This window comes from Kogia breviceps, unplaced genomic scaffold (genome assembly GCF_026419965.1).
Source record: "Kogia breviceps isolate mKogBre1 unplaced genomic scaffold, mKogBre1 haplotype 1 scaffold_508, whole genome shotgun sequence".
Classification (NCBI taxonomy): domain Eukaryota; kingdom Metazoa; phylum Chordata; class Mammalia; order Artiodactyla; family Physeteridae; genus Kogia; species Kogia breviceps.
Window position 1 is genome coordinate 1 of NW_026711948.1, and position 24,341 is coordinate 24,341.

General features: G+C 47.4%; 2 protein-coding genes across 2 annotated transcripts; one reads left to right on the top strand and one right to left on the bottom strand.

Moving 5' to 3' along the window:
* Window positions 1-1,824: 1,824 nt before the first annotated feature.
* LOC131749777 (solute carrier family 22 member 1-like) lies at window positions 1,825-21,869 on the bottom strand (the record flags this gene model as incomplete). The annotated part of the gene is made up of 9 exons (XM_059051653.2): window positions 1,825-1,933; window positions 4,243-4,342; window positions 5,494-5,606; window positions 11,172-11,280; window positions 13,525-13,739; window positions 17,518-17,624; window positions 17,862-17,976; window positions 19,199-19,367; window positions 21,715-21,869. Coding segments are annotated over 9 exons (1,192 nt in total), but the record flags the coding sequence as incomplete, so codon positions are not given.
* LOC131749776 (large ribosomal subunit protein eL42-like) lies at window positions 8,371-8,646 on the top strand. The gene has a single exon (XM_059051652.2). The coding sequence runs from the start codon at window positions 8,371-8,373 to the stop codon at window positions 8,644-8,646; it is 276 nt and encodes a 91-aa protein (XP_058907635.1).
* Window positions 21,870-24,341: the final 2,472 nt, after the last annotated feature.

Sequence of the window (24,341 nt, forward strand, 5' to 3'; positions counted from 1 at the left end):
GCGACCAAAACGGCCTCACAAAGGCTTCATTCCTACTGTGAATCCCCCACGTGGCGCGGTTCCCAGCACACCCTGCAGCTGCCTTCGGCCTTTCTGAGAGCCCAAGATGACAGAGGCATACAGCAGGCGCTCAGCACATGCTTGCTGAAGGAACAGGACTTCCCAGCTGCCGGGAAGGAGGGGGCCCCTGGCTGCCACGCCCTCTCCAGGAGCTTCTTCTGTTTTCTGAGGCCCGAGTCACACCTCCCGGGCTCTGCGGGTAGTCACAAGCCATCTGTGCCCTCCACCCTCCTCTAATGGGATTCACGCTGGCTCGTTGTAGCCACGGCGAGGAAGGCAGGAAGGGAAGAGGCCCAGCGTCACCTCTTGACATATAGGAGCTGCTCCTGGGTCTGCAGACACGCAATCCTTCACTGTTTAGACAGACCACACTGCGATCCAAACCCTTGTGTTTGTTCAAGTAAAGCCTGACCTGCTTCTCTTCCAGAAACAGGGCCATCTAATTTGTCCAGACATGTCTTCTGAGCAGAAAGACAGAGGTTTCTCTGTTGTTTTAACGATGACCCCTCTCTGTCTAAAGCCTTCCTCAGGAATTTTGCCCAAGGATTCTAAGAAAGATTAGAGAGGGCATTTTTAATACACATTTGAAAAACTGATTCAAAGCTTGCAATTTACATATTTGTTACCAGTAAAGAGTATAATTGCGAAGGTCAAAAAGATAAGATACAGAGTCAAGGCTTTGATTGGGAGAAGCTGAAATGAAGCACTAGGTCCCCTCCATGGGTCCAGATGTGTTTTTGTTATTTATTTATTTATAATTTTTTAATCGAAGTATAGTTGATTTTTAGTTTTTGTGGGTTTTTTTGCCAAGGGCACGGTTTCAGGTTTCCAAGTAGCCCACGTCCATTCTCAAGGGAAGGTCAGGTGCCATCCAGGACAGAATCCCGAGATCTCAGGTCCCCGAGGCCGGCCCCCCGCTTAGAAAACGACCACAGGTCTTTGATCATATGCCTCCAGTTCACATTAGAATCTCTTTTCCCCCAGTGAACTCTGAAGGGTGCCCAGGATGTTGTCTTTGTGGTTTGTCTCACACTTAAAGAAATTTAAGTAAAGTTTGTGTGTACTCCAGGAATGAAATCACTTCTTGAACCAGACCTTGAACCAGTTACTACTGACTCACAGTGAACTGAACTCCTCTTTTTGCTATATTTACTGTGATATTCCATAGTTGGCATGAGTTCACCTTCTAGTATCTCCAACAAGAACTAAAAGCAAGAGTGAAATAGAATAAAGTATTCTTAGAATGTAAGTGGCAGAAACGTCTTCCCTAAAAAAGCTCAGAGTGTACTCCTGGTCTTTGGATGAGGAGCAAGTCTTATGCCATTATGTGTAAGCAGGACTGGTGTAGAGTTTGCTGGAGGAATCACCATGTTTAAAAACCAAGTGCCCTCCAAGAACTCTACATGTTGAAATACTTTTGCCAACACAGGTACCTACAAATACAAAGACATTTTCTTTCAGAGTGAATAAAACAATACTTATTCTAGGAAACCAGTTACGGAGGCCGCTTTTATAACAGTATTTAAATTCTATTGGACCTTCTAAGCGATTTAGATAATTAAGTACCTGGTAACCACCAACAGCTCTCACTGGAAAGGATAAGTAGATAAAAGACAGCCAGGGCTTTGAGAGACTTAAAACAAAGAAAATAAAACAAAACAAAGCACATTTAGCGTTCTTTAGAACTGATACTGACTCAGGGGCGGGCAAGTGGGAGGAAAAGCTTAGGGCTTCAGAGCATTTCTTCCGATGACAGCTCTGTCCTCATCTCCGCCACCCGGTGCCCAGCGAAGCATCCCGCTCGGGTGCCTGAGAGTTGGATTCTGATGTTTGGATTTGAAGGTAAATCTTGTTTTCTCTGGGCTTTGCTTTCCTGTAGCAAACAAAAATTTAAAATCTAAGTTAAAACACATAATGGGGGACTTTCCTGGTGGCGCAGTGGTTAAGAATCCGCCTGCCAGTTTAGGGGACACGGGTTCGAGCCCTGGTCCAGGAAGATCCCACATGCCGCGGAGCAACTGAACCCGTGCGCCACAACTACTGAGCCTGCGCTCTAGAGCCCGCGAGCCACAACTACCGAGCCCGCGTGCCACAACTACTGAAGCCCGTGCGCCTAGGGCCCGTGCTCCGCAACAAAAGACGCCACCGCAATGAGAAGCCCGCGCATTGCAACGAAGAGTAGCCTCCCCCCATCACTGCAACTAGAGAAAGCCTGTGCCCAGCAACAAAGACCCAGTGCGGCCAAAAATTAATTAATTAAAAATTAATTGATTAATTAATTAAAATACATAATGGCTTGATTAAGAAACTGTTGCAAAGTTGTACCCAGGAATAAGTCTCAAAAGAAGAGGTGAGAACAAGGACAGCAGGTGACAAAGAAGAGAAAGGTCAGTAGAGACCGCCAGTGACCACTTCCGGTTCTCTGCCTGGGTGCTAAGAACGGTTTCTTACATTTTTAAATAGTTTTCGAAAATTCAAAATAAAATATAATTTCTTGACACTTGGAAATTAGATGAAATCTAAATTTCAACATCCATAAATAAAGTTGTGCTGGAACTCAGCCATGCCCGTTCGTTTGTGTACTGTCTGTGGCTGCTTCCGTGCTGAGAGGGCAGAACTTGGCAACAGAGACAATGTCCCCGAAGCCAGAAATGCGTACTGCCTGGCCCTTTAACAGAACGGTTGCCAGCCCTTCACACAGAGCACCTGTTGTGTTGCTACCTCACTCCATCACCCGACAGTCCACACTCCATTCTGAAGCTGGGGACGGTGAGGGTATCTGCCATTATTTCTTCCATCTGTAGAATGGGTACGCTAATGACAGGAGCTGCCTCGCAGTGCTTTGAGAGGACGGGGTGAGAAGGCAGCTGAAACTCCGTGAAGCTGACGCGCCGCGCCGCGAGCCCTCCGTTAGCTGGAGCTACCACTACTCCCTTCCCCTGACCTTGTTTCCTGGAAAGTAGGGAAGAAGGCGTCATTGAAATGATCTCTCCGGCAACAGACCGGGGCCACTATTTAGGGAATTAGGATAGCGGAGAAAACAGATAATGAAGTAAGTGATGATTATACTTTGTGCAGGGCATTATCAAGAACCCAGGGTGGACAGGGTGGTGTTGGGCTCAGAGCAGAAGCCCCTGGCCTCAGCTGGCAGGCCAGGAATGGCTACGCTGACGGAGTGAAGGGATAAACGCAACATCTTAAAAGATGACAAAGTGCCTACAGACACATTACAATGCAACATTTTAAAGTCAGGTAGTCAACCTTAGCTATATATGTCTACGGCTTGGGACCAAAAGGAAGCTTGTCGTCAGCAATTACAGAACGCGTTTACAGTTAAAATAGAGTTTGTCCCTTATCGGCGCTGAGTAATGCAGATTTCCTCAAAGTGAGGAGCACAGAGGGCCTGAACGGGTATCGACTGTCATTAAAAGTTCAGGTTTCCGGGTTCCCCCATTCATTTACCGAGTCAGAAACCTAGAAGGCCCAGGAATCTGCATTCTTCTGCATACTACGTTTGAGCGTCACTGAGGAAATCACACCATATGCGAGGAGAATGGAGAGAATCTAGGATTTATTGAACACCTACTATGTGCCGGGCAATGGATTGGTCACTATCACCTGCTTTATCTCATTGAACTTTCACAGCAACCCTCCTCTCAAGTATCATCGTGGCTATTTTTCAGGTGAGGAAATGAAGGTTATAGGGTTCCATGACATTCCCAAGGTCACTTGGCCAGGCAGGCGACCACCCCCGGACTGAACCCAGGCCTCACTGAGTCCACGGAGTCTATTCTCTACTTCCCGGGGACACTTGTGTCCTTACTGTGGGATCCAGAGAACCGAGCCTGTAACGACCACATCATCAAAGGCTTTGTCTTTCTTCCTTTCCTTTTTTATGGCTTGAAGGGTAGGACCTGGGACCCCACCGAGCACTCGTCCCCATCATGGGAATGAAAGTTTTAAGTCGCTCTTCTTTGTGAAGAAAGTCACTAAGGAAGCTGAACCAACCATCGCTAAAAAGACGGAAGACTGATTTAAAAATAGCTTCCAACTCAGAGCTGTTAACTCGGGGGGGGGGGTGACCTGGGGACCTCGGTGTTCCACGTGGTCAGCATCACAGACAAATCACTGTACCTCACAGTTCAGACCGGGTGACCGTCTGCCCCAGCGGCCAGGGCTCACCTCCGCAGGTTCTCTGCGTCCCTGATGGTCTCCGGCAAAGCGACCCCCTTGGTCTCCGGAAGAAGCAGCGTCATTCCCCCGGCAACTAGCCCCAAAGCCGCTTCAGATGAGACAGATTTCACATGGAGCCATTAGCGCACGGTCAATACCATTTACATAGGATGACAGCTAACTAACGAGATGCCTGGGTAATACGCATGTGAGGGTCACTTTTAAAAAGTTGGGAACATCTAGAAAATGAAAGCAATAGGATAAGTGGGGAAATGGCGGAGTAAGAAAAGGGAATATTGTCTTTGTTTTACTTCCACGTAAGTATATAGTCCTATAGTAACTGAGGTTTAAGTATTAGGGGGATTTATTGATTCAGGTACTTCAAGAAAAATATGGGACTCAATTTTAACTAGTTACTATATATATAAAATACTATATTAATTTAACATAATATATTATAGTATTTGTATAGACTAACCATAATTTATATATTATCATTTATATTCAGTAACTATAGTATATATTATATACAATAATTTGTTGTAATATATAATTATATACTTTATAACATACATTATATTACAGTTAGTATATATAAATATTATGTTACCATATATACATTTGATACGGAGCCTAGGTGATATGTATGTGGGCAGTGTGGGTCTCTCTTGCTACTCATCACCCCCCGTCGCCCCTCGCGGGTTCACCTGGACCCAGACATATGGCAACGCTCTACAAGGGCGGCCATTTTGCCCTCCACCGAGTGGTAGGTTTGGGAAGAGGTGGGAGAGTCCCCTCCTCCTTCTCTAACCCAATATAATCAGTAACAAAGCTGATACTAAACGTCGATTCCCATTTGTCCCCCGTGTCTGCTGTCAATGGTTAAGATCTGGACGCAGAACAGGGATGATAATCTAGCATCTTCAAACCTCTAGCAATTACATGTTAAATACACAAAAATTGGGAGTCAAATTCACAAGAAACCAGGAGGCTATGTCAAATGTTCTCTCCGATTCTAGTCCATAGAATGAATTATTGGACTCCAGAGCCATAGGACATAAACGTCTGGCCCACCTTCTAGGAACAGCATCTTATCTACCCCGTGAAGCAAGACAGAGTGAACCAGGAGCCAATGAAAGAGCAGGCAGCATCCTCCCCTTCTGTACACTCACTGGGGGATATCATTTGCTCATCAGATAGTTCTCGAGTATTCACACTGAACTGGAAGGAAGGAATAATAAATGTCGCATGAAGTCTTACCAAACAAAATGAGTGGTAAGCCTTGCCAAACCTCCATCAGCCTGAAGACCAGAAAGGGGGTGAGGACCCCACCCAAGTCACACAGGGAGGAACACACCATCACTCCAAGGTTCCTGATAAAATACAGAGAACAAAAAAGACGACACCTCTGTGAATCAATTTTCCAAATGGTAAGCTTGTTTTAAAGCAAACACACCATAACCGAACCTCCAGGGAGGGGAGAGGGGCTGGAGATGGAGTTAATCACTGATGATTTAATCAATCACACCGAATTCTAGGTTGACAGTCTGTCTTTCAGTACATCAAGGATGTCGTCCTACCACCTTCTTGTTTGCATTGTTTCCAATGAGAAATCTACTGTCCTTATTTTCTTTGTTCCTTTTTCTGATGTCTTTTTTCTCTGTTTTTTAAGATTTTTGTGATGCGCCTTTCTTGATGTTGTGTGTGCGTGTTCTGGGTCAGTCTGTTCTGTTACATGGCATATGCCACTTCAAATTATAAATCCAAGCATTCTTTTATTGTCAGACATTTTCTTCAAGTTTATTTTTTTTCTTGAAGTTCTTTTGTTTCATTATTTCAATTATCTTCTTGGGAACATATGTATAAACATGATCTCTAAGCCTTTTAAACTCTGCTTATTTCAATCTTAGTTTGCAACTCTTAGGCCTGTCTTGCCTTTCCTTTAATATATCAGTTTCCCCTTGTACTGCTTTCAAAGTAGGTTTCATTTGCCAAGTATTTTAAGTTTTCTTTTTGTTTCTTTTTAGCCTGAGCTGACTTCATCTATTGTCTTATCACATAGTCTCCCAAGAACTTGCATCTCTGCTTTACACTCTTATTTTATAGAGATGATTGATTCATTCATATTTTGCATTTAGTTGTAGTATACTTGGCCACACTTTTCATTTGCGTTCTGACAATAGTTTCCCTGTGCATTTTCTTCATTTGCCATTTGCTTTTTCTCTTCCTTTCCCCCTTTCATCTCATATTTGTATAGCTCCTGGGCAAGCTACTTTTTAATTTATTCTTCTTCTTTCAGTACTATGATTTCTTTCTGTATCAGCTATTTTAGAAGGATTTGTGGGGAGGGGCATGTTCTAGGCTACTAGAAGTTTTCTTTCTGACCAGGGTTGTCTGTGATTAGATGCTTTGGCCTCTCTTACCCCTGGTCTACAGGGGCTGACAGTACAGGACTTCTCCCCCTGCAGGGTCTCTCTCTTCCACCCCACCTCACAGCATGCTGCTCCCTCAGAGGTTCCTGAATGTTCTCCCACAGCCTTGCCCTCTCTGCCTCATCTCCAGCCACACACCACCCAGGGAAGGAAGCATATGCCCCCGGCCCTGCATCCTCCCTGTTACAGCAACAAGCGCTTGTGGCTTAGACCCTTCAATGTACACTTCCTACTCTGGAAAACCACCGGCCTTGTCTCATATTTGCTGTCACAGTGAGCTTCCCTGGAGTCTTCCAGACCCTCTTAGACTCACTGCAGTAGGCAGCCCTTCTTCTTCACTACTGACTTGCAGGGTCATCCTAGTTTCAAAAATGCACTTGCATATTTTTTCTTCTGTTTCTCATTCTTCTAATAGCGATAGTGTGATTTCCAAGAGGAGGAGAAAAAGACACCATTATTTTTTTTTTACAATTTTAAGAAAATAAGTCTTAAAAAGAGAGAAAAATTTGATAAGCACACAGAAGCTAGATGAAGTGAAGAACCAGTCCCCTTCTTTAAAATTCATGTATCTGTGATACTTCATTCGTTCATTCTACAAGCACCAGGTGACTGGTTAGTATAGCTATAGAACAGTTTCAGGAGGTACAGAGAGGTATGATATGTAGTTCCTGCTTTCAAGGAGCTCATAATATAGTGATGAGGTAAAAATAGGAGGATGATTTTCAATACAAGGCAGAGCATATTGATGCCAAAAGAATGCTCTTGATAATATATGCTGCAGACAGTTAGAAGGAGGGTGCTGTTCAACTCTAAAGCCTCCTGTGAATAAGAGGCAGGGTCAAAATGGTTTACCTAGAAACTGTTTGCACTCGAAGTGTTTATAAAGTAATAATCCCTTTTTTCCGATTTCAATTTGATTCAATTGATTGAAAATATCGAAACTTCCCTGACTGCCTTGCTTTTGTGTGTGGTGTGTGTGGATCAAGTTTAAGTTATTTCTGAACATCTGGCCTCCCTTGCTAATGACTCAGAATCCTCATCAAATTGACTCTCTGCACAAATAGTCAAGGGCTCCTTGAGGACTGTCACTTGGCCTTCCTCCACCCAGGGCCAGGCACTCAGTACCTTTGGCACTTTACATTCTGGGTCCAGTGGCCATGACAATGGAATTGTTTGGCCCGGCTATTTTAGACTCATCTCAGAACTGCCAGATGTAGGTTTTTCTCTTTCATTTGTCTTCGTCTCTTTGCACTCATTCCAAGCAACCTTTTCCAGATGAGAATACGAGAGAGGGCCTTTTATCGAAGGGATGGGCGGGAGAGAGGGAAGAGTGGATCAGAGTCACCCTTGTGTCTTCTGGCTTAGGGAGGGGTCCTGAGAGCCGTCCCGGTGTGAGAGGAGGATGAGGAGCTGGAATAGTGCTTAGACTTCACTGGTCTGATGACATGGGGAGACGAAACAATTTATACAGAAGAAAAAACAAGTTTAAGGAGATCTGCCAAATTCTAACAAAGATCAGAATTAAAGCTTTAACTAAAGCGGTTAATTACTTTTACAATAAAAATACTCTTCATTTAAACGAAGTCTTCTAAGATACAGATGATAATAAGTCCATGCAAAGACGCTCAACATTATTAGTAATTAGGACAATGTAAATCAAAGTCGCAATAAGAGCTCTTTCCATGCCGACAGCGCTCTCACAAGCATGGTGAACGTTCCTGAAACCCACCGGCCTTTCTGTACGAAGTGTGGCAGGCACCGACCCCACGAGGTGACACAGTACAAGAAGGGCAAGGATTCTCTGTACGCCCAGGGAAAGCGGCGGCACGACAGGAAGCACAGTGGCTGTGGAGGGCAGACTAAGCCGATTTTCCGGAAAAAGGCTGAAACCGCAAAGAAGATTGTGCTGAGGCCTGAATGTGTGGAGCCGAACTGCAGCTCCACGAGAATGCTGGCCAGTAAGAGATGCAAAGCATTTTGAGCAGGGAGGAGATAGGAAGAGAAAGGGCCAAGTGATCCAGCCGGGAGCTTCCTATTTTGTTTTGTTATGAAGACAATAAAAATTTGAGATTGTTTACTTCGTTTAGTTTCAATTGTTTCTTTCTTTCTTTATTTATTTTGGAAGGGAAGTAAACTAGTGCCATCAATAAAATTTTCCTTGGGGGAAAAAAAAGTCACAGTAATACCACCGTTTCCAAGAATTACTTATTTTTTTTAAAAGCTGGCGATACCAAGGACTGATGAGGATGTAGAACGAACAGCTCTCTCACACGCAGCTGGTGGAACAGAAAATGGTGCGGCCACTTTGAAAAACATTCTGACAGTTTCTCATGAATTTAAACTCACATCCACCACATGACCCACTCCTAAGTGTTTTTATTTTTGCTATTCTACTTATTTTTTATTTAGTTATTTTTTTCACACACACACACACACACACACACACTGTATTTTATTTTTACAGGAGATAAATAGACTGACACCAAGCATTGTAAATGGTTGACCACAACAAAAGCAACAATGATTGCAATTACCAAACACGAAACACACGTGTACTGTGTCATAATATTGACATTCAGTCCAGTCATCCTCCACTGTAACCGCTCCTTTACTTTGCAGTGAAAACTGATTTGTATATTTTTTGCCCCTGAGTCCTTATGGGATTTTTTTTTTATTCAAACATAAAGTCACAAAAATTATAATCCTCCTCATCAGTTCACTCAGCCCCATGTAATTAATCGCTCCTAAGTTTTTACCTAAGAGAAATGAAGACATATGTCCACTCAGACACCTGTATGTGAATTCTTATTGGCAGCTGTATCGTAAGTACCCCGATCTGGAAAGAGCCCAAACCCCCATGGGCTGGGAAATGGACAAACAAATCGTGGCACATCTCCCACACGGGGGACAGTGCTCAGCGATAAGAAGGAACGAAGCACTGCTACGCGCCACAGCGTGCACGGGTCCCGCCACGCCACGTGAAAGGAGCCAAACACAAAAGGCTACGCTCTATGTTATTTCCTTTACGTAACATTCCGGAAAAGGCAAAACCACAGGGAGAGAAATCAGACCAGTGGTTGCCAGGTACTGGATGTGGGAGGGGAGAAGATGGACCACAAAGGGATATGAGGAAGCATTTGGAGGTGATGGAAATGTCTCTCTATTACATTGACTGCGATGGTGGTGAAACGAATATAATCAACACTAATCGAACTGTACCTTTCAGGGGGAATTTTGCTCTAAGAAACTTCTACCTCAACAAACCTGACTTTAAACAATGAGTCCTCTAGGCCTGTTGCTATGTTTACCGAGTCATCATGGGACAAGCATCCGCTTCAAGGTCAGAAAGAGGCGGGTTCTTGGTTGCCAAGAGGCTGAGGGGGTGGGGGAAGGATAGACTGGGAGTTTGGGATCAGCAAATGCAAACTATTATATATAGAATGGATAAACAAAAAGGTCCTACTGTAGAGCACAGGGAAGTCTATTCAATATCCTGGGATAAACCATAATGGAAAAAAATATGAAAAAGAATATATATATATATATGAATATATATATATAATGCATAACTGAATCACTCTGTTGTACAGCAGAAATTAACACAACATTGTAAATCAACTAGACTTCAATGAAAGAAAGAGAGAGAGAGAAAGGAAGGAGGAAAGGGGGGAAGGAAGGAAGGAAGGAAGGAAGGAAGGAAGGGGGAGGGAGAGAAAGAAAGAAAGAAAGAAAGAAAGAAAGAAAGAAAGAAAGAAAGAAAGAAAGAAAGCAAGAAAGAAAGAAAGAAAGAGAGAAAGAAAGAAAGAAAGAAAGAAAGAAAGAAAGAAAGAAAGAAAGAAAGAAAGAGAAAGAAAGAAAGAAAGAAAGAAAGAAAGAAAGAAAGAAAGAAAGAAAGAAAGAAAGAAAGAAAGAAAGAAAGAAAGAAAGAAAGAAAGAAAGAAAGAAAGAAAAGAAAGAAAGAAAGAAAGAAAGTGGGTTCTTGTCTGGGCCCTGCCACTTTCTAGCTGTGTGACTCTTGGAAGGTCTCTTTCTCTTTGTAAACCTCAGCTTTCTCATATGTAAAATGGGATCGCAAAGACATTGTAGGATGACCTGCTGCCCAAGTCTGGCAATGCTCTGTATGTCACTGTACGAATATGAACTGCTCTGAAGCAACTTATGTCCAGAGGTGTCAGTGGAGCTGTGGAAGTTTAGACAACAGGTTGGGGCGAAGGACAGGGTTGAACCTCAGCCTCCCACGTGCCGCCCAGGGCTCTCTCCTCTGTGCCAGACGCCTTGTCTCTTGCGCTTGCCCTCCGTACAGGGCACGATGCGACCCTTTGTCCACTGAACCTGTGCATTTCACCTTCTCTACCAGATTAGGCGAGGGGCCTGTTTTTGATGCCCAGCCCCCATCTCAATGTCAAACAATCCGCCCTTGGGGCCTCTTGGCGGATGGTCCTCACCGAGCCTGGCTGGCCCACAGCTCTGCCAGCAGCCACCCGGCCCACACCACCGTGCACTCACCTGAGGAACGTAGGGTACAACTCAGCATTCACCAGGCACACCATCTGGAACGCGAGGGTGATTCCCATTCGGCCAACACAAGCTACCACGATATTCAACCAGTGCAGATCTGGAGAAGAAACACACGGAGGGTGTGGAGAGCAAGTGAGGACTGTGCCCATGGAGTGGCCGGGAGAAGCCATGATTGGAACCTTGTACTTCAGAGCTGGAAGGGCCGGAAAGATTGTCTTATCTGACCCCTCCATTGTGGATACGTTAACTGAGTCCTGAAAGGTTTCGGGACTTGATGACGCATGAGGGGAGGCCCTGCTGGGCAGAGAGACGAATGTGCTTTTCGAATCTCAGCTCGGCCTCCCGTCAGCGGTGGGACCTGGCAAACGCTTTACTTCTTCTTCGTTTTTTAAAATTAATTAATTTATTTATATTTTGGCTGTGTTGAGTAGTTGTGGCACACGGGCTCACTACTTGTGGCTCAAGGGCTCTAGAGCGCAGGTTCAGCAGTTGTGGCGCACGGGCTTAGTTGCTCCGCGGCACGTGGGATCTTCCCGGACTGGGGCTCGAACCCGTGTCCCCTGCATTGGCAGGCGGATTCTTAACCACCGCGCCACCGGGGAAGTCCACGATTTACTTCTTCATGCTTCCGTCTCCTCAGCTGTAAAATGGGAATAATTTTATCCAGCTTATAGGTTGTTGTGAGATTTAGAGATAATACATGTCAGATGTGCACCGTGACCACTCCGTAAGTGTTGGCTTTTTAATTATCGTGGATAGCGTGGCTGCTGGCACGGTGCCTGGAGCGTAACAGGTCCTCAACAGCATGGCTGTCTCGGGCACAAGCCCTGGAGCTGGTAGACCAGATTTCTCATCCGCAGCCTAGTGCTCATTTCCCAGCACATTTTTTAACCCAAACATCTTTCAGAGCAGTCTGAGAATATGCGGAAAGTGAACCCTCGTCTCCTCCCAGCAGAGTGGCCCGGGCCCGGGCAGAGGCAGCTCTCTCTCTCAGCTGAGCCATCACCTAAGGTTTATCCCCGAGGTGAGAAACAGTCTCAGACCTCAGGCTCCCTCTCAGCACTCCATGCTGTTACTAAAAAATAAAAACAAAAATAAAAATATGCCCATTCATTCCATTTTACCAGGATTCCAGAAAAAGGGGGGAGATGGGGAGAAAATGGGTACAATCGATTTCAGATGCACTATGCCTCTTTTCCTGTCTTCTCTGTTCTCTCTCCACGAAAGGAGGGAGAAAAAAACTTGAGTTCTCTTTTTCCATCTCTCTAAAGTTCCAGCCTGATCTATAGAACCTGGTTCTTGAGAATACAGATTTTACAGGGCGCTTCCCGTGCTATCCTATCCAAAAGCCTGTGCCCAAATGACTCAAACCAGTGAGCTCAGAGCACAAGTAATAAAAACTGAGAAAATAGCAAATCTGCCTTCGTATTTTTTCAACATTTCCAAAGGTAAGAGATGAGAAAGGCAACTTATGTACTTAAATTAAAACCACCCAAATGACTCTGCTTTGGCTTACCTTGGACTGCTAAGAATTATGGAGTAAAGCTCACAGGCACCAAAATGGCTGGCGTTAGAAAGACTAGCAACACCAAGCATTGGCGAGGATGTGCAGCCGTGGGAATGCTCCTGCGTCGCGGTGGGAGTGTGAACTGGTCCAACCATATGGAGAGGGGTCTGGCTACATCTACTAAAACTAACATACGTCCCCCCCGCAGCAAGGGAAATGACTGCCCACGAAAAGATGTGCCCGAATGTTCACTGCAGCCTCAATCCCAATAGGCAGATGCCGGAGGCCACACAACTGTCAATCAACAGTGGCATGGATGTATAGTGGGGTATTCATACACTGGGACGCTGCACGATAAGGAAAAAGTACAAACTTCACTCTCATGACAACGTGGACAAACCCCGTGGACGTTAAGGATGAGCAAATGAAGTGAGGTCATACAGAGTACGCGTGGTACGGTTCCGTTTGTATGAAGTTCAAGAACAGTCAACATTAATCTGCAGTGGCAGAGACCAGAGCAGTGGTGACCCGTGCAGGGGTGGTGAATTCTGATGGTCAAGGAGGGTGAGGAAACCTTCCGAGATGTTGGCAATCTTCTTTTATCTTTTTGTAGGTCGTGGTGCCCAGGCTTACATACATGTAAAAATTCACTGGCTTGAGCACTTATAATGGACTCATTGTACGTATGTTATACCTCAATGTAAATGTTTTAAAACATGATTCTAGACTCAGGTAATGCCCTGTCTTTGTTCCTGTTCCAGAGGCTTATAAAAGAGTTAACACGCTATTCCCACAATTCAATGACCCGGAAGATGATGAAAGTGGACCACTCACCGTGTGAGATAAAGATCATGAGGAAGCAGGCTGCCCCCACCACCAGATTGGACCCGGCCAGCGCGCAGAGGCAGCCGAAGCGCTCGATGGTGACGAGGATAATGAAAGCTGCCGGGAATTCGACCAGAGCAGAGTAGAAGAAGTCCAGATAGAGGTTCCCGCCGGTGACGCCCATGTGCATGATGAGGCCCTGGTAGAGTACGGAGCTGGTGAACCTGAGCAGGGAGGAGAGGCCGGGTCAAAGGCAAGCTCCTCGGAAGAGGGGAGATTTAGGATACTGGCTGGGAGGATAAAGGACACTGCGAGCTGGGTGTAGAATGTTCTAGAGAAATATGAGAAGAGGGATATCAAAATCAAGAAAGGTGCCCTTGAGGGGCCCTCGATGAGACCCTCCTTTCACAATTTATGTGAGGGTGTGACTTACAGGATAGGTTCACGTTTTCAAGAAAAGGCGAACAATGGTAGCTACTGTTTACTGCGCACCTGGGTGCTGGCCCTGCTCTGAGCACCGCATGTGCCCTACCTCATCAGATGCTCCAACGGCCTCCAAGGGGAAGGGCAGCAGAAGGCAGTGGTGAGTGAGCAGTTCCAGGAATCAGACTGTTGTATGAGCTGTGTGGTCTTAAGTAAGTTAACTAACCTCTCTGTGCCTCAATTCCTTCAGCTGTGAATTTGGGTTGTCTTGAGAATTCTTTGAGGTAATGGACAAAAAGCGCTCAGTATAGTTCCGGGCACATAGTGGGCACTCGGTGAAGATGAGATGTTACTGCTGTCTTTCCAAGGGCAAGGATCCAGAGCACAACAGGGTGGAGAAGTCGGCCAAGTCTTTCCAACTCCACAGCGGTCCTCCCTCCACACATCACACCATCTTTAACAGGCATTATTCCCTTACTCTTTTTACCTCATATCCTGCCGCATGACCCCTTCATCCATATTCGAGGAAAGAACAGCAATGTTACAGAAAATGGCACACAGGCCGATGGGGACCAGCACATCGAATTTTCCCACTCAGGGGAAAACTTGGAGAGTCCCATGTGTCACTTTTGGTCAAACTACATAATTTGGGAACAATGAATGATTCTATTGGTACAGTTGTTCCTTACTATCCTTTGGGGATTGGTTCCAGGAGCCCCCAGGATACCCAAATCCAAGGATGCTCAAGACCCTTGGATAAATTGGCGTAGTATTTGCATAGAACTTATGCACATCCTCCAGTGTACTTGAAATCACCTCTAAATAACTGATTATACCTGGTATAATGTAAATGCTATGTAAATAGTTGCTAGCGTGCGGCAAATTCACGTTTTGCTTTTGGGGACTTTCTGGAATTTTTTCAGGTATTTTTGGTCTGCAGTTGGTTGAACCCCCAGATGCAGAACCTGCAGATAATGGAGGGTCGACTGTCTTTACACTGTGAGAAGAGATTTAGGGGGATAAGAAATTATTTTCTTATAGAAATGCCAACTGCCCATCAGCTCCAAAACTGAGATCACAGCGGATGTTTCTCATTACTATACCCCCTGGTTTTATAAAGCTGCACCCAGAGAAGCATGAGATGCTTTTGTTTCTAGTTCTAAATTATTCACGGTTGAACCAAAGGGTCAAGAATACAAGAAGAGGGACTTCCCTGGTGGTCCAGTGGTTAAGAATCCGGCTTCCAATGCAGAGGACGCGGGTTCGATCCCTGATCGGGGAACGGAGATCTCACATGCTGCGGGGGCAACCGAGCCCACACGCCACAGCTACTAAGCCCACTCATCCTGCATGCTGTAACAAAGATCCTGCGCGCCACAACTAAGACCTGACGCAGCCAAATAAATAAATATTTTTTTAAATGTAAATTTGAAAAAAAAAAAAAAAAAAGAGCACAAGAAGGCAGGCACTGGCAACAACTCAGTGAGTTAAGATGAGCCCGGTGGGGTCCTCCATGCTGGTTAGCTCAGCCGGTTAAATGAGAACGGTCACCTTTAACCCGTAAAGAGACTGATCCAAGAGAAAGGAATGGAGAACCCTGGTTTTTCTGTCCAAAAAGACCCCCCAAAAAACTAGCAACAGTTAACAAATGTGCAGGGCTGCCATCTTCTGGCCGGACCCATGAATTGCACGCACACATTAAAACACAAACAGCGATTTGTAGCTGTCAGGCCTAAGCCCTTTATACATATTATCTCATTAATTCTTCCAACAGGCCTGTGAGTAGGTCCTACCATTACATCCACTGGCTGATGAGGAAACTGAGTCACAGAGATCACGAAGCTTCCTGACAGTCACACAGCCAGGAAGTGACGGGGACCCCACTGGAGAGGCTGTGATGAATGAAGTGGATTTGGGGGAGCGGGGGGAGGGGAGGAGACAGCGGGAGAAGGAGTTCAGGGCCCAGAGAGCGTGACGCCTCCTAGGAAGGAATCTGGTTTTCTTCTTGGTGGATTAGGAAGCCAGTGAGGATGTGGACGAGGGGGTGACCCGGTCCGTGACCTTTGCCTGCTTTGTGAGCAGTTCCTGGGGGGACAGGAGTGGGGGCAGACCACCAGCGGGGAGGCTGCTGCAACCGCGAGGACGAGAGACCACGACACCCCAACTGGGACCTGAGAGTGCAGGTGACGAGGAATGGCAGAGCCTCAGTATACTTTCAACACAGAGCAAAATCTGCCCAAGGACTGCTTGCAGGGGTGTAAGACAGCAGACGGGACAAAACCGCCACCTTGACAGGAGTGCTCAGGGGATGGGAATGGGCCGTGGGGTAATATAGGAGGGGGGCAAGCCTTCCTCTCTGCAGAGTCCCGGGCCTCCACACCGAAGAGACATTGCTGAGTCGAACACTGAGCATATGAGAAATGCACCCAGGCACCCGGGGTGTTTGCAGAGGCCCGTCACGTAGCGGGGCACAGGGCTCCTGGGCCTGCCCGGAGACACGGTGACCGGCGCTGCCTGGACAGGGTGAGGTTTGCCTGGGATGGATTCTGTGCAACAGTGGTCACTCATTCAACCTTCAGCAAGTATTTACTGAGGGTGCCAGGGGCTGCCCTCTGAGTTGGAACCTTTATTTCATGGAAGGGCAAACAAGTGCAGGGCGGTAGAGCGACTCCAGGGGAACGGGAGCCCGGGGTCCAGCTACGCAGCCCGGGTATTCGGGGAGTAACTGAATAACCTCCCTCGTGCTGAGGAGAAAGCCCTGACGTCGGGAGCTGACCCGGCACCGCTTCAGGAAAGAGCGTGGAGACCCCGTCTCCAGGTAGCTACCTGGGAGGTGGATGCAGCCCAGGGGGTGTGCGGGGGTACATGGGTGAATCTGGATGTGGATGTGAGTTTCCTAATCTGGGGGTGAAAAAAAGCACGGATACTCTCATCGGGGTCTATAAAGGTCTTAGATGAGAGGAAGGGCTCTTCCTCCTTGAAACCAGGAGCCACTGACATCTCATCCACCTTCTGACGCTATGTCAAGACTCGGCTACTCCCCAAAGATGAGACGTGTGGGATTTGAGGCAACCTTGAGAACCCTCCGTCCAGCTTACTGTTGACCTCTCCTATGTAAGAATTTCTTCTTACTAAAATGAGGCCCCAGGGCTTCCCTGGTGGCGCAGTGGTTGAGAGTCCGCCTGCCGATGCAGGGGACACGGGTTCGTGGCCCAGTCAAGGAGGATCCCACGTGCCGCGGAGCGGCTGGGCCCGTGAGCCATGGCCGCTGAGCCTGCGCATCTGGAGCCTGTGCTCCACAACGGGAGAGGCCACAACAGTGAGAGGCCCGCGTACCGCAAAAAATAAATAAATAAATAAATAAAATAAAATAAAATGAGGCCCTTCCTCTACTATGCAATCGTCAAGGGAGAAATCAGGTGTCTATTTAAGGGCTCTTTGACCACTGGAAAACCATCTGGAAATTTCTTTTCGTGCTTCCCTTTTTCCACCCGAGTTGTTCCACCGTCTTTCACTGGTAGCCGGGTATGCAGGTAAGCCCACCAGTTCCATCCGGGGACCGTCGGAAAGGCCCCTTACCACAGGTACATTAGGATGAAGGTGTGCTTCCTCAGGCGCGGCGTGCGGAACAGCTCTACAAACGAGGGGCTCAGCTTTTCAGTGACATCCTCTTCCAGAGACAGCATCTAGGAAGGAGTCAGGGCGTCAGCTGCATCCAAGCCGCCGTGAGCAGGAAACGCCGTCAGAGCCCCCTTTCCCGGCCCCCGCCCCGGGGTCGGTCCTCGCATGGCTGTCCGCCACACCCATCACCCCAAATGTCACCAGTGCCCTCTTGCCTCCCAAGGCAGCCCCACAGGCACGCTCTAAGTCCTAAATGCAACCCAAAGTTCAGTGACGGGAGAAACCCTTTGCTAGTTTGTCACCTTTAGCTCAGCAGGAGGCAATTTCCCATTCTTTTGGGCTATGTGGGCCATTATCTTTACTGCTTGAGTGTTTCTCTTTTGCGATAACAGCCATCGGGGGGACTCGGGCACAAACCTGTGGACACAGATCATCACTACTTCTCATTTTCTCCAGAGCTCATCGGATGTAAAGCCCCGATCAGAGCAATGTTGGTGCTCAGAGCAGCCTGCTCTCCTCACACTGGGACTGGAATTCCTCAAACGTCTGGTGGATGAGGACCTGGGGCCACTGTGTGCTGGCCCAGAGAGCCCACACAGGAGCTCCGTGAGTCACTCGCGCTCTTAATGCCACCTGCTAAGATCTACGGACCAGAAGAGAACCATCGCTTCCTATGTAGCCTTCATCCGGTGGGGCGGGGGTCCCAGTCTCTCCTGGAAGCCCGCAGCCCTTCTCCCCACCCCAGGAAATCTCTCACACATAACGGATGCTCCACACGCCCCACCCCTTGCGATGCAGCAGATGCCTCCTTATAAGACAGGGGCTGTTGAACATGTCTCAAATATTTCCAAAACAAAATAAACTATAGTCACTTTTTTTTTTTTTTTTAGCATCAGACACACCATGGTGTCTATTTCAAATGGGACAGGGATGTTATAAAGTCAAAGATTGGGAATCTCTGGTCATCTGAAGACACACAGGTATAGTCTCACCCAACCGGGCCCTCGGGACTCAGCCAGGGGGTCCCGTCACTGGAGAGCCCCTTGTTTCACACTGACAAGGAGGGAGCAGGCTCTTCCTGAACGGGAATGTACTTAGAGCCGCAGTTTTGAGAAACTGGGTGGACTCGATGCCTCCCACGGATAAGATCTGCCCTCAGCAACACGGTGACAAAAGACAAAAGCTGCATGGCCGCGATCGTTGTCTCCACAAACCTCTCTGCTACCACGCACCTCCCCACCCACCGACCCCCGCCTCCCTCTCCCACAATAAAAACTCATCTGTCTAGTTGCCCCTCCCTTCACCCTGCCAAGGGCTGACAGCTAATAAGATTAAGAGCTCACTTGAGCGGGTTTTGTTCATAACAGTTTAATGTGCACCCTCCCCAAAGGTCATTTCATCCCTTCATTCACTCGGCAAACAGCAGATGCCTACTTTGTGACTCGGTGCACTTCTGTCTGACTCGTAGCATTCCAGCCTCTATCTCGGGGACGGGAGTTGAAAGAAGCTCTGTTTGAGGGCAGCGCCCCGGGGAATGTGACAGAACTCCCCAAATGGCACAGATGGCTGTAAGCCCCAGGCCTGCGGGTCGGGCCTCCCTGGCCGCCGGGAAGACGGGGTCCCCGCGAGGACACAGTACCAGCAGCCCAGCAGGAGGAGGAAGGTGGGCAGAGAGACTGCCAGCTGGAGCCAGCGCCAGTGAGGGACAGCGTAGGCCAGCCCGGAGAGCAGCACGAGCCCCACCGTGAACGCCACCTGGTAGAGGATCGCCACCGTTCTTCTGTAGGCCAAGCCCACGAATTCTGTGACTGAAACAGGAGAGACGTCCCTGGAGGGCTCCACCGAGGAGCGAAGCCAGCGCGGCACGCATGCGCGCGCCCGCCCCCTCCGTGCGCCTCCACGGCTCCTTCCGCCAACGCCCTTCCGCCACCGCCTCCCCACGAGGCCCAGTCCTTTGGTCCCGGCTCTCCTCCAGCCGCCTCTTTTTGAAACCCCCCCATCTGCCGCCTGGAGTTCTCCTTTTCACGCGGCAGGATTCAGGCTGCCGGGCTCCCTTCCCCGGAACCTTCCTCCCATCGGCTCCAGGCCGAGCTGGACTCTTTTCCACGACCCCCGGGAGCGCTCGTTAATTTCACGCCCGTCTTTGAGTGCCCGCCAGGGACCTGGCCCTGTTGTGGGTGTTTGGATGTATCGTGAGCTCAGTCGGCAGAGTCCTGCCTTCCTCAGCCCGCATTCTCGTGAGAGATGGTGGACGACACACACAAGTGAGTAAATCACAGCCGGGTCGTGTCGCGACCCGCGCTGTGCGGAGAGAAAAGGTAAATGGCCCGAGGGGATTCAGGAGAGTCCAGGGTGGAGGGGTTGCAGAGTTTCAGAGAGCAGTGGGGTGGAGCTCGTGCATGAAACCTGAGCCAAGACCTGCAAGAGGTGAGGGAGTTAGCCGAACACAGAAGGGCGAGGCGAGTTCCAGGCAGAGGAAACAGCAGCGCGGTAGCCCTGTGGACGAGGACCCCCCCCCCCCGCCCCGTCAGTGGGCCTCATAGGCTTGCCGAGAACATTGGCTTCCAGGGCGGGAAACGTAGAGCCGCTGCGGCACAGGGGTGACGCGGTCCCACGTCTATTAAAGGCTCACTGGGCTCCCTGTAGGTGCCACAGGGAGACCACCGTGGAGGTGAGGTGAGGCTGCTGTCTGGGAGCCGTGGAAGCAGCAGAGGAGTGAGATGAATGGCGTTCCGGAGGAATTTTGAAAGTAAAGGGGACAGCAGGGCTAGGGAGGGGGGGGGGCACAGGTGGAACAGGCTGGGGGGTGGGGGAGGACAGGCTCCTGGGTCCTGCCACGGTGAGGGGTCAGGGAGCAGAGGAGGAGTCAGTACAGCGGACCGACCAGGAGCCGCGTTCACAGGACCAGGGAGTGTGTGACCCACAAGCAAGTGGGGACAGCGTGGGAAGAGCAAAGCCAGGGGCAGCTCTCGCTGCACCACAGATACATAGGGTTCCCGGTGGGTTTCCCTTTCTCTCTAGCCTTTGAGCTCCTTAAAGGAGGACGGGGGCCTTATCTCTCTTGGCACCCCATCTCGCCCCCTGCCTGCCAAAGGGCAGCAGGTGCCCACGCTGCAGGGAGGCGTATGGGGCGGGCATCCCTCTAGGCTACACCTGGGGCACTTCATCTACCTCACAGCCTTGTCATTCCCATGTAGAGGATCCTGAGGCACAGAGAGGTTATGGAACTTGTCCATAAGACCACACAGCCAGTCAGTGTTGGGTGTAGATTTGACCTCAAAACTAATCCTCTTCACCATGTGCCAAGTAGTGCATGTTCAGCATATAGATGGCTGGGCTCTCACTAAATATGTGCTGAACTCACTAAACTTAACCAGCGTGTTCATGGTTTCTCAAGGGAGGAATATGATTTTTCTTGGCTCTAGTGAACTCTTTCTCAGGATGCCAAGCCATAGGACGTCGTTTTCAGAGATGGCAAGACATGGCAGAAATGTGGATTACCCCCACTGCTGTCTGATGTGCCCCCAGACCGGTGGAGGGATGCACAGATGCTTCTTATACTACCTTCTTCTAAGGAAGCATTTTTCATTTTCTAGTCTTACCCTTCAGAGAAAATTTGAAAAAAAATAGTATATAGAATTACATTGCTTTACACGTCACTTTTAAAAATCATTATGTGTATCTCTTCTTTTATTTCCTCTGTCTTCTCTCCTAACTGTTTAGTGTCCTTCAAACCAGTTGAGTTTGTTGTATTTACTTTGAAAGATGCTGGTTCTTTCATATTTAAAATGTTAAAATACTCTCCCACCTGTCTCCCCTTCCTGCACACCCCCTATCGCTGTAACCACATCACATGTGATCTTCTTTTCCCAAATGGATTAGTTGATACGGAAACACTGATTCATTTAAGTGGTTATTTAAGTGTCTCTCAAACAAAAAGAAAGAGAGAGGAGAAGGCCATCCTGACAGCATGCCCAGCCCTAGTCACACAGACAGCAAATACAGCTAGAACGACCACACTTTCTCTAGACCCTGCAAACATCCTCTTCCCCGAGAAAACCCAGCTCCACCTTCAGCTTCATCCCATTCTACCCCACTACCTGACTTCCGTGGCTTCTTACAGTGTGTGGAAACATCAGGCCAGAGGATGCTTACTCAGGGTGTAGCCAGCCGTCCAGCTGCCCTTGCTGACCAGCCCCTGCCCCAGGCGGAAGAGCAGGAGGCACGTGTAGTCTGGAGCGACCGCCGTCAGGACGCCCAAGATGGCGCTGATGAGGGTGGTGGCCGAGAGGCATACTTTTCGGCCAAACCTGCAGAGCAAGGAGACAGCGAGGTGAGGTGAGCATTGAGTATTCAAGGGGACGGTGGGACAGCAAGTGTCTCTAGTGGGAGACAAGACAGTTTTTCTGAGGGACCATGCAGTGCGTTGATCACTGCCCCTGCTCAAAGCCTGACCTGGTCCATCCTCAGTGAACGGCGACAAGCGGCTCTTGCGAGGTTAATTAAGCCACTCTGAGGAGGAATCCTGATCCCTCTCAGCGATATGGAGCCTCAGCCAAGGATGAGTGGCCTCCCTCAGTGACTCTTCTAGTTCTCAGACTCATCTCCTCTCGTTACCTTTGTATTTAACAGACTGTATTGTTATTAACAGGGGCACCGGAAACCAGGCTTTTCCCTACATAGTTAGTCTTATCGATGGTCATACAAGTTTTTCTGGGAAAACCTTCAGTTCTAATAGTATAAATATTTTAAAATAAATTTATTTATTTTATTTTATTTATTTTTGGCTGCACTGGGTCTTCGTTGCTGCGTGTGGGCTTCCTCTAGGTGCTGTGAGTGAGGGCTACTCTTCATTGCAGTGTGTGGGCCTCTCATTGTGGCTTCTCTTGTTGTGGAGCACGGGCTCTAGAGCGCAGGCTCAGTAGTTGTGGTGCACGGTTTTAGTTGCTCCGCGGCATGAGGGATCTTCCCAGACCAGGGCTCGAACCCATGTCCCCTGTATTGGCAAGCGGATTCTTAATTACTGCACCACCAGGGAAGCCCCTAATAGTATAACTATTGAAAAGCGTTTTTCCCTTCCTTTTTCATGAATAAAATGGTCAAATTATTTGCTAAAACTTCATCCCATAATTGTGCTTTATTGATTTGATCTTTTAAATCTTATCCCACATTCTCTGGCAGTAAGGCAGGGAAGGAAGGGACCAACCTCTTATGTGGTTACACTGAACTTGCCCACACCCAGGATCTCTCCCCCACCCCGGCCCAGCAAGCCCTCTGCTTTTCTCTGTCATCCTCCTTCCTGGCTTCCAGCATGTCTACTTCATTTATCGACTCCATGTCTTCTTGCCTCAAACTTCTGTATACAGACACTTCTTGTCTGAAGCCCACATCTTCTTACCCAAGAATGTTCAGACATAATAGTACCAGCATCCATTTTCTCCTGTGTCTCCTCCCAAAGGCAGCCTCACCCACTGCACTTGGGTCCAGCCCTTGACTGAGCCCCTTTGGTTCCTTGCTCTCTCCATGATATTGTCTCATCTTCCTGGACCCTTCACCTCTCCACTTCCCCATTTCCTTCACAGCCATCTTGTTTTAAAGAGTCATCCACGCAATGATCCAAAACCTATGGGATGCAGCAAAAACAGTTCTAAGGGGGAAGTTTATAGTGATACAAGCCTACCTCAGGAAACAAGAAAAATCTCAAATAAACAACCTAACCTTACACCTAAAGAAACTAGAAAAAGAAGAACAGGTAAAACCCAAAGTTAGTAGAAGGAAAGAAATTATAAAGATCAGAGCAGAAATAAGTGTAATAGAGACTAAAAAAAAATAGAAAAAGTCAATGAAACTAAGAGCAGGTTCTTTGAAAAGATAAACAAAATTGATAAATCTTTAGCCAGACTCATCGAGAAAAAGAGACAGAGGGCTCAAATTAATAAAATCAGAAATGAAAAAGGAGAAGTTACAACTGACACCACAGAAATACAAAGGATCATAGGAGATTACTATGAATCATTATACACCAATAAAATGAACAACCTAGAAGAAATGGATAAACTTGTAGAAATATACAATCTCTCAAGACTGAATCAGGAAGAAATAGAAAATATGAACAGACCAATTACCAGTAATGAAATGGACTCAGTAATTTTAAAAAAAATTTCCCAACTAAAACTCAGGAGCAGACAGCTTCACAGGTGAATTCTACCAAACATTTAAAGAAGAGTTAACATCTATTCTGTTCAAACTCTTCCAGAAAATTGAAGAGGAAGGAATGCTTCCAAGCTCATTCTAAGAGGCCAGCATCACCCTGATACTGAAATCAGACAAAGACACCACAAAAAGAGAAAATTACAGGCCAATATCTCTGGTGAACATAGATGCAAAAGTTTTCAACAAAATATTAGTAAACCAAATACAACAATACATTAAAAAAAAATCGTACACCATGATCAAGCCGGATTTATCTCAGGGATGCAAGGATGGTTCCATATCTGCAAATCAATCAATGTGATATACCACATTAACAAATTGAAGAATAAAAACCATATGATAATCTCAATAGATACAGAATCTCAATACATACAGAAAAGGCTTTTGACAAAATTCAACCTCCATTTATAATGGAGAACTCTCCAGAAAGTAGGCATAGAGGGAACATACCTCGACATAATAAAGGCCATATATGACAAACCCACAGTCAACATCATACTCAGTGGTGAAAAGCTGAAAGAAATTCCTCTAAGGTCAGGAACAAGACAAGGATATCTACTCTCACCATT

What these genes read in the sequence shown, in the direction of transcription:
- LOC131749776 (XM_059051652.2), top strand. Translation starts at nt 8,371, where the DNA reads ATGGTGAACGTTCCTGAAACCCACCGGCCTTTCTGTACGAAGTGTGGC.